The sequence below is a fragment of the Vombatus ursinus genome, unplaced genomic scaffold (genome assembly GCF_900497805.2).
Source record: "Vombatus ursinus unplaced genomic scaffold, bare-nosed wombat genome assembly UNPS02014847.1, whole genome shotgun sequence".
NCBI lineage: Eukaryota > Metazoa > Chordata > Mammalia > Diprotodontia > Vombatidae > Vombatus > Vombatus ursinus.
In genome coordinates, this window is record NW_020954625.1 from 14,604,660 (window position 1) to 14,615,326 (window position 10,667).

The following is a 10,667-nucleotide window of genomic DNA, read 5'->3' on the forward strand; positions in this document are numbered from 1 at the left end:
TTCTCCCTCTCTCTTCTCTCCTCTTCTCTCTCTCCTTTCTTCCTCTTCTCTGTTTTCTCTCCCTCCTCTCTTCCTTTCCTCTCTTCCTCTCTCCCTCTCTCTTCTCTCTCACCTCCCTCTCTCTTGTTTGCTCATTTATTCTTGCTTGCTCTCTCTCTTTCTATATTTAGGTATGCATATATATCTATATACATAATATATGTGTATATATCTACGTGTATAATGTACAAAATGAGTACAAGATATCTTTGAGAGGATCAATTAGAGGAACTGGGGATATTTAGCCTAGAAAAAGAGAAAATATGGGAGCAGTGAGGATCATAGTATCATAGATTTAGAATTGGAGAGGATTTTAGTGGCATCAAGGCCAACTTTTTTATTTTACAGAAGAGGAAACTGAGGCACATAGAGGAAAGTGGACTTTGGTGTCACACATTAAGTGACTGAGGCAGGATTTGAACCCGTGTTCCTGGCTACAGTTGCTATCTTCAATCTTTGAAAGGTTGTCATGTCCAAAAGAAGAATAAACTCATTCTATTGGCCCCAAAAGCCAGGACTAGTAGCAATCGATGTAAGTTGTAGGGAGCAAGATTGAGGCTCAGTATTGGAAACTTTCTTTACATTCAGAGTTGTCCACAAGTGGGGTGGGCTGTTCCAGGAGGTAGGGAGCTCCCATTTTAGGGGTCAGCTGGAGGCTAAGTGGCACCTTTTCAGGGATGTTGTAGCACAACACACTCTTCAGATATCCAGTGGGCTCAATGGCACTTCTAATCCCCACCCCTAGCTCTGAGATTCAGAGGTTCTATGTCTATCCATAAATGGATTAACCAACAGTAAATCCGGGGTCGCCTTCTTTTAGTTGAAAGCTAGCCTGAGTTCAATGAGCAACAGATTCACAAAACATTTGTTAAAGCCTCCTATACACAAGATACCGTACACAAGACAAAGCCAGAGAGGGCCAGGTGTCTCAGCACGTACATAGTTCTGCCTGTTTTTGTCCTTAAGTCAAATGTAAATGATGTGGTGCTACTGATGGTGGTACATTATTCATATTTCTTTCCCTTCTGTCTATGTATCCAATCAAAAGCGCCTGTATGCTGTATATCTTCATTAAAATGCCAGTGGCTGCTCTAAGTAGAAATTTGTTACCTCGAGGGACTGATCTTCCACATTGCCCTGGGAATCTTCCATTTTAATTGTATGGGCTTTCTTCTAAGCTTTTTTGGAAGTTAACCCAAAGCGTGTTTGGTCTAGCTAGAGATGTTGTGAAATTCTTGTTATTTCTTGTCATTGGTTGGAAATACTTTTAAAATAGGCTTCCATGTCTCCCTGATCTTTGGGATGAATTTCAGAGATTTCCTTAATGAATAGTGTTTATCTGATGACTTCACACAGCACCCCCTCAAGCTCCCCCTTTCACTGAGCCATGTCCCAATTTATTTACTTATTTTTTCTCCTCTGAAAAAGTAATCCAATTTACTTTCTCTATTTGCAGGATGGATTCACACCCCTGGCGGTAGCTTTGCAGCAAGGCCATGACCAAGTGGTTTCGCTACTGCTTGAAAATGACACAAAAGGAAAAGTCCGACTTCCCGCACTTCACATAGCTGCTCGCAAGGATGACACAAAAGCCGCTGCCCTGCTGCTGCAGAATGACAGCAATGCAGACGTGGAATCCAAGGTGAGCCCTTGGCAAGGGCTGGCGGGGCATTCAGGCGCCATCTTGGAGGGGTGGGGCTTACAAGCAGATGAGGTCTGCCTTTGTCCAGCTCATGCTTTATGTTCAGGTGTATGGACAGCAACACAACAAAGTGGACCCAAGCTAGGGAGGCACTGAGGTGGCTGCATTGAGCTTGCCTTGACAAAAATGGGGGCCAGGTGCTCCTAGCATTTTTTGTTTTGTTTTCGTTTTTTTGTTTTTTGCAAAGTACTTGTGTTCCTTGGCAGATTTCACATTTTCAACTACAAGATGGTATTTGATTTGGCAAGGGTCAGGCAGAGACGATCACTACCAAATACTAACGGGCGCGTCCAAAGTCAAACTTGATTACTATCACGAAGGTTGGATGCAGTACAGTGAGTTTTGATCTGCTAAGAGGAGGCTGTTGACTGTTTGATGTCATCTGGCCAAGTGACTGGCGCTGTCTTTGTGTCAGAGTCTCTTTAAAAAAAAAAAAAAGCCCAACAACAGCACATGTGGCCTCTGAGATAGAATATCATTTAGATCTCGTTTCATGTAGCTTTCTTTCCATGCCTCGTGCTATCATCATAGCCTCCGTATCACATAGCCACCACAAAGCTTTCTGCATCCATGTCATCAGGAGTGAACTAACCGTTCATTTTTCCCCCTCTTTGCTTCCAAATATGTTAACCTAGATGGTGGTGAATAGGACAACCGAGGTATATGTACCCATATCTCTCTATATCTGCATCATCGTTTCATATCTTAGTGCTGCCGCATCATTCTCCCTCCCCCTCTTCTTTGCATCGCCTTCAGTAGGATAGAGACCTGCTTTCTTACCAACAAATAGCATGTGCTAGATAAGGCAGTACTTGGAGCACCAGGGCTTTCTGCAGCTGAATCTGGCCTTTCGAAGTAAATTCATGGATTCTGTGAACCTTAGCGCCGTTGGCTGAGAGTACCAAGAGACCAAAAAAAACTTGTAGCTGTTCATCTGTGATGTGGAAAGCTGCAGACAGCCCTGAAACTGTGCATCCAGAATTGATGTTTTTTTTTTTGTTTTTAGGCTTCTGCATGACACTTAGCCCTGATGGTGTCAGCAAAAAGAATCTAGTCTCAGAATGGAACCGACGCCGCCATACTCTCCAAGGGAGGCAGCGACAGCTAGCATGGCAAAGAAGCTTGCTAAAGATTTAGAAATGCATCTAGTTTTTCTAAGGTTCCATACTTTGGGGACGGAGTGAATGGCTGCATGTTTTAGCATATTTCTTTAAGGCAGTAAAATGACCTCAGTGTGAAAATGAGCTGTGGAACTCGTGTTATTGACTAAGGCACTTGACAAGGAGGTCGCTATCACAACCCCAAAGGATTGCCCACAATGGGAGGTAGATCTTTGCAATACTAGCACTTTAAAAACAAAAAACACCACCACCCATTAATCAAAGGGTATTTGATGTTATTTTAATTTGCATCTGCTTTGAATATATCAAATCAACTGAACTTTGGCAAAGATTTTCAGTGAAGGATTCAAGTGTCGGTGATGGAGTAAGGGTATTTTGCTGTCCACAAAAACAAGGAGATCTCACTCATTACTAGTAATTCTTCCCGTTTGAAGAAGGGTTGGCCATTGTGCCCATGGTTCTGCTGCTGGTTTGCTCAAACCTGTATCCCTGGTTCTTCACTGCCTGGTAATATGGGTGATTTGGGCTTCCTGGGGAGCCTGTCAGCAATTGACACTAATTGACAACTAGGACAGAATGAAATCTTAACTTTCAGCATATTTCGCTTCCTCTTTTTTTTTTCTTTTCTAAGTTTGCTGCGGGTTATGGGACAAAAACTTCTCAGGTGGGGAGACCTCAGAAATCCATTGAACCTCTCTGCTTTGCTTCCTTTCCAGAGTGGCTTCACCCCGCTTCACATTGCTGCCCATTATGGAAATATCAACGTAGCCACGTTACTGTTAAATCGAGGTGCTGCTGTGGACTTCACTGCAAGGGTAAGGATTTGGTGCAAAGTGTGCGCGACGTCTTGGGAAACTCCTAGAACGATCCCTTCTCTATAAAACATGCGTCTTTTTGTTAGTATGACAGCGTTAGAGTGTGCCCTTCTCATTAAGATGGGAGCTCTTGGAGAGTGGGGATTGGATTTTTGTTAGTTGGTTTTGGGGTTTTTTTCCCTTTCTTCGTATCCCTAGAACTTAGCACTATGGGCGCTGAATAAATGCTAGTTGAATGACTCCAGTGGACGTCCAGCCTTTCTGAACCTGAATTTCGTCCCGTCGGTATAATGGGGGTGTTACAGAGGGGCAACATTCTCTGCTGGAAAAAGCCCTTGGTAGGGAGTCACAGTAACTGGTTTCAAATCCTGTAGCTGGTAGCTTACCAGCTGTACGGCTCCGGGCAGGCGACTCTTCTCTGTTTCTAAATTTCCTCATCTATGAAACTGAGGATTGGTTTAAGTTGTTTCGAAGACCCTTTCCAACTCTAGATTATATACCTAGAAAGCCTCCCAAGATCCCTTCTGTTCTCTAATCTCATCCCACAATCCTATCTAGGCCTGGGACGTTGTCTTTATTGTCTGATATAAACATCCCTGGATCAAAATAGAACTCGGCACGCTCTAACCTTCCTGTGGAATTCTGGTGGTTCTGCTAACGCTGGCTGGTGATTTAAAAACTGTTCTCCAAAAAAATCCCCAAGGAAGCCAGGGCCTTCCTAAGTGACGCTTTTGGGGATCAGTGTCATAGGATGTAAAAGTTAGAAGGTACCATCCAGTATGAACCATGTGCAAAAAGACATCCCTACCATGAAAATAGCAACAAGGAGTCATTGGGCTTTGGATTGAAGACTTTCCTGAGGGGAAGCCCATTCCCACCCAAGGCAGTCCATTCCATAGATGGCTCACTTTTCTTCCTGGACACTCAATGTTCAGCAAAGTTCCTGGTGCTTGGTCAATGCTCACAAATACTTTTTCATTCATTCCTATCTCTAATTGTTAAAAGATTCCTCCATATGTCAAACCTTAATCTGCCTCTTTCCAGCTTCCTGAATTTGACCTGTGGAGCCAGGCAGAATAAACCTGGATCCCTCTTACCTATGACAGCCCTCCCAGTCCTGAAGCCAAAGGCCATGTCCCTGTTCCATCCCTGAGTCTTTTCTTACCCAGTTCCTTCAAGAAGTCTTTATTTAGCAAGGATTTGAGGATTTTTGCCATGTTACTTGTCTTCTTCCAGGTTCTCTCTGGCTTTTCAGCCTCTTCCCTAAAATGTGCCATGCAGATCTGAAAACAGTATTCTATATGTGACGTGACCAGGGCAAGATACAATGGCAATCTCTGAGTCTCGTCCCCGGGAGCTTTGCCACCTTAATGAGGAGGAGATTGCATTAACATTCTTGGCTGCCACATTACACTGTTGACGTGTATTGAGCTGGTAGGCCACAGTGTATTGACCTTGCAGATTTGGTTATGAATAAGTTTTACAATGAATGTCGTGAGTATAGAAACCAAAAATGAATGTTTTTACCTCCATTGCCTAAAAGATTTTGTAAGAAGCAAATCAAAAGCCTTAACATGAGCAACTTCATATTCTTGGAAAGAGGAATCCCAGGGCCAAGTGGCAATCTAGCCAATTATTTTGAATTTCCAACCCAGTAGCAGCTCAGCTAAAAAAGATGATTTGTTCCAAAAGCTCCTTTGTCGGATACTTCATTACCAGGGGTAGAAATGATGTGGGAGGTCCAGGGATATTATAGGGTGCACATTTCCTCCCCACCACAATTTTGGTGGGGCACTTCCTTTTTTCTTTCCTGTCCAGCTCAGGAAAGGATAAAAGGAAGCATGGGGTAGGAAATATTAATAATGTACTGGACTTGGAGTCAGCAAACCCTGGCTTCACCTCTGACATTTCCTAGCTGGATGACTGTGGGAAAGTCATTCAACATCTCTGAGCCTCTGTTTCCTCATCTGTGAAATGAAATTAGTCAGACCAGGAAGTTTCTAAGGATTCTTTCAGCTGTAAATCTGGGATGCTCAGATTCTGTAATCCAGCTGCCAGTCGTAAAAGAAAAGAAGTTGGAGATTTTTTATAATCTATTCAATGAGTCAACAGTATTCTATGTCAGTCAAAAAACCTTAATAGGAATGTAGGCTGCATTAAGAGAGGTCCAGTTTCCAGGACTGAGGAGCAGAGCATTTACTGCTTGTATTTTGCCCTGTTCAGACCACAGGTGGAATATTATATTAGGTGCTAAGTGCTATGTTTCCAGGACAATGATAAGCCAGAGAATGGAGGACAATCAGGCCAGAACAGGGCCTGGAGGCCACTGAGTTAATTGAAGGAACTAGGGAGGGTTGACCTGGAGAAGAGAAGATGTAGAGGGGGTATGAAAGTGTTCTTCAGGTATTCACAGAGTTGTTTGTTTGCTTCAGTTTCCTCACCTGTAAAATGATAAAAGCACCTACTGTGCAAAGTTATTGTGAGGGTCAAGTGAGATGCTATTTGTAAAGCACTTGGCATAATCCCTGGCACATAGTAGGCACTGTAAAAATGTTAGCTATTATTAGCTGTTAAGAGGCATTAGACACGATGTCCTTGGCCCTAGAAACCAGAACTGAGAGCAATCGGTGAACGTTGCAGAAATCATGGGTACGTGCACGTCTTTCTCCTGCAAAGGACTCTTTCCCAGACTCTTCAGACATCTGTTTTCCTCCCCTCTTCTAAGTTATGGATGGCTACTGAAGTTAATGACTACTGGGAAGGTTTTGATTGAATTCAACAAGCATGTATTAAATACCTACTGCTATGTGCTGGGTGCTGTGCTAGGTCTTGGAGATACACACAGAATGCGAGCCCCTGTTCTCTGATCTCACTGCCAGCATCCTCCCCAAGCTTGATTTCTGAGAGCAGCAAATACCCTCACAGTCATGCGTGGGGAGGAGGAGGCCAGGAGGATGTCTGGCTTGGTGTCGAAATTTTGCCATAGAATTAGAAGGCAACATGGTACCATGGAGTGAGCAGAGAGGTTAGTCCCAGGACCTCAGATCTTCTGCTTTTGATGTTTGCTGTCTCTATGACCTTGACCAAGTCTTCCCTTCCTTCCCTGAGCCTCAGTTTCCTCATCTGCAAAATGAGGGGGTTGAACTACTTGGTTTCTGAGATCTCTCTTAGCTTCTCTAATACCCTGAATAAGTGCCTCTAAATGAAAGTGCATCACTTAGTTTGATACTTCTGATGAGCAAGGCTAATCTTTCTTATATTCCTTCAAAAGAGAAGTCTTGATAATAAAGCACATGTTTATTTCTTAATTTCTTCTCCTCTTTTGGACATAATTTGAAGGATTAGGAAGGGATTGTGATAGAGATTAAATTTATAATCTCATCGGTACAAGGAACTCCCTGGAGAGGAAACTCCCTCCACAAGTACAGGTTGATACCTCCTCAGCAGCTTAGAGCCTGGGAGAGTAAGTTACCTAGATCACACAGAAGTAAATGACTTCAACTCAAACTTTTCAGCAATAAAGAGCAACCTGATTTAGTGTGAAGGAGTGAGATTTGGACAGCACAAATATCCCTACTTAGCAGGCTGGTTGGAGACCCTAACTGAATTAGTCACACCCTCATGGGAAGCCTTCACAATAGGTGACCCCTCTAAGTCACACAGAAGTAAATGACTTGCTCAGGGTCACATAGTCAGGACGTGTTGGAAGGGGGATTTAAACGCAGGTTTTTCAGGCTTCAAGTCCTGCTCTGTGGCCACTCTGCCACACTGCCTCCTCTATAGTCAAGCCTTGCTAACTCCCAGCTTCTCTGGTCATCTGTGGTCATTGTTCACCTCTGCACAATATAAAAAGGACCTGAGGACATAACTGAAAGTGTCAAGATTTCGATGGTAGTTAAAATCTTTAAGAAGACAGTTTATTGTCAGACCCTTTCATCCAGATCGATTTAGATCGGTCGGTCACCATTTGTAAGGACCTACTATGTACCAGGAGCTGGGGCAGAGACATAAATGAAACTGTCCTTGCCTTCCAGGAGTTCTGTTCAGTTGTGAGAAATAGTTCCACTTGTAAAGTAAATGCATAACAGACACTCTTTATTTGTCACATTTTGCCTTCATAGATTTAGAGCTCCCAGGGACCTTGGAGGCCATTGAATTCAACCCCTCATCCCACCTTCCCATTTTGCAGATGGGGAAACTGAGGCACAGACAGGTTAAGCGATTTGCCCAGTGTCACACAGCTAATAAGTGTCAGAGGTGGGATTTGAATCCAGGTCCTTCTGTCCCCAAATCCAGTACCTTATCCGTCGCACCAGTGGAATCAAACTCAAATGGACACAAGGTCACTAAGTCATTCATAAGGAAGGGGGTGGGGTACCGATTGACTTAGAAAACCACATGTTAACATCCTCTATGTTCTATTGCATTTTTTTATTTTGTTAAATATTTTCTAATGGCATTTTGATCTGATTCAGCCACACTTAGAGTGCTGCTGCTATAATTGGGTCTGTGCTATACTATAATGCATAAAAACAATGAAACTGCCTTTCTTTAGAAAGATTTCTTTAGTTTTGTTGTTAGTCATTTTCAGTCATGTTTGACTCTTCCTGATCCGTTTTCTTGGTGTTTGCTTGGCAAAATACTGGAGAGGTTTGCCATTTCCTTCTCCAGCTCATTCTATAGATGAGGAAACTGAGGCAAACAGGGTTAAGTGACTTGCCCAGGGTCACACAGCTAGTAAGTGTCTGAGGTGGGATTTGAATTCAGGGATTCGTGACTCCAGGCCCAGCACTCTATCCACTGCACCACCTAGCTGCCCAGTTCTTCCACTCAAACTTTTCAGCAATAAAGAGCAACCTGATTTAGTGTGAAGGAGTGAGATTTGGACAGCACAAACATCCCTACTTAGCAGGCTGGTTGCAGACCCTGACTGAATTTGTCACACCCTCATGGGAAGCCTTCAAAATAGGTGACCCCTCTAAGCTCCTCACTTCAGTTTTTAGTCCATGGCTTGGCAAGCTTAATTGGTGACACATATCTAAAAAATGTACATGATAAACCAGAGGTGGGGCATTTTTTTTTCAGCAGGGACCCCTTTACTGCCTTTTTCTGATTCTTAGCTTTTTCAGGAATGTCGCAGAAATACTAGATGCCTATTGGGAAAAGGTCAAGGAGACTCCCTTGAGCTTGCCTCTGCCCTCTGGTGCCTCAGTTTCCCCAACTATGAAATGAAGACATTGGGCTGGATGAACTCTAGGACCCCTTCCAGTCAGGTATCAGGCATTTGAGCCAAGCGGTGTGCTCATTGCTGGGGACACAGAGACAGAAGTGAGATAGTCTGTCCCGCAGCCGCTTACAGTCAGTTGGGGAGGACACCATATACATCCAAGATAAATCAAAGCTGCTTGTTTGGAGGAGGGGAATCTAGCTGGGCTCTAGCTAGCAGCCTGAGGGAAATGGGAAAGGCCCCCTTGTCCTAGGCACTGGAGGAAACCGGAGACCCAAGTATGAGCAGGATTCTTTCCACATTCCAGGCCTGAGGGACAGCGTGTACCAAAGCCTGGAGACATTCCGGCTCCACACTGTGTTATTCAATAGAATCCATCTGCAAAATTTATTAAGCATTTGCTGTATACCCAGCACAATTCAGAGTGATGAGAATACAGAGATAAAAGTGATTTAGCGCCTGCCTTCCGAGAGCTTACTTTCTCATGGGGGAGACAATGTGAGCATATTAGAAGGGAGGCATTATGATTCCTCATTAGCATTTTGCAAAGAACGGGCTCCAAACCCCAGCGACCCCATTTGAGATCCTGGTACCAATTAAAGGGCCTGATCCGAGTAATCATGTGTGTGTGTGCATGTGTGATGTGTGTGAGTGTGTGTGGTGTATGTGCATGTGTGTGGTGCACGTGCATGTGTGTGCTGCATGTGGGGTGTGTGTGCGTGTGTGCATGGCAGCCTTGCAGGGCTCTGCCCGGAGGCTAGGGTCGGTTCCCATACTCCGGCTGACCTTGTTTGGCACCGAGTCACTGAAGAAATCCTGTGTGGGTGATGTCATCCCGTGGCAGCTGACTCAGCACCTGCAGCTGCCCGCTGGGGAAGGCGGTGGGGGCCAGGGAGGAGCAGGCAGCACAGCTCCCCCACCATTCCCTGAAGGCCATAGGTGACACTGACCAGGCAAAGCCCGGCCAGAAAACCAGGGAAGCTGGAGCACAGCCTGGGCTCCACGGTGCCTCTGTCCTTCCAGGTCATTTCCAGAGTAACAAACATGGTCCCAGGAGGTACAGAGGCAGTGACCTCCCACCAGGCTCCAGGTGCATGGGTGAGGTCAGTTCTGCTGTGACATTCAACTGCCCACCTGTATTTTCTTGCTTTAAATCTGATTTGTTAATCAACAAGAGCTTAATTTCTCTCCCTCCTGCCTTCCTCAATTTGTTTTTTTTAATTTCCATTGACATTCTTTATTAATATACTGGGAAACATTTTGTGTATCAGAAAACTGAGGTCACACCAGTCTTCGAAAGAATTAGAAATGTGAAGTCCTCATGAGTCATCACTTAAAGAGTTTCATTTGTTTGCAGCGATCACAGTTATTAATATAGATAGATCTATATAGCTAGACATTTTGCAAGTCATAACAAAGCACGTAATTTTGGTCTTTAGGAACATTTCTAATGCTAGAAAGATCTATATTTAATAAATACTGATTTTTTAAAAAACTTTTAAAACTTTTTTTTTCTTGTTTTATGGGCCACCTTCCCCAATTTAAAAGAAAAATAACCCATGTAACAAATATGTGTCTTCCAGCAAAATGAATTTCCACCATGCCCATGTCCAAAAACATATACGGTGCTCTCCAGCCCCTTGCTGTCAGGAAGTGGCTGGTGTGGGATTTTTCAGTATCTTAAGCGTATCTTTTGGAATAGTCTATGGACCCTTTACACACACACACACACACACACACACACACACACACACACACACACA

General features: G+C 43.9%; 1 protein-coding gene across 8 annotated transcripts in view; it reads left to right on the forward strand.

Moving 5' to 3' along the window:
- The window catches only part of ANK3 (ankyrin 3), a 568,906-nt gene that overhangs the window by 343,031 nt on the left and 215,208 nt on the right, over positions 1 to 10,667 (forward strand). For all 8 annotated transcript variants that reach the window (XM_027840586.1, XM_027840580.1, XM_027840579.1 and 5 more), the window contains exons 6-7: positions 1,496 to 1,681; positions 3,579 to 3,677. In XM_027840586.1, coding sequence (XP_027696387.1) covers positions 1,496 to 1,681; positions 3,579 to 3,677 — 285 coding nt within the window. The remainder of the gene's footprint in view (positions 1 to 1,495; positions 1,682 to 3,578; positions 3,678 to 10,667) is intronic.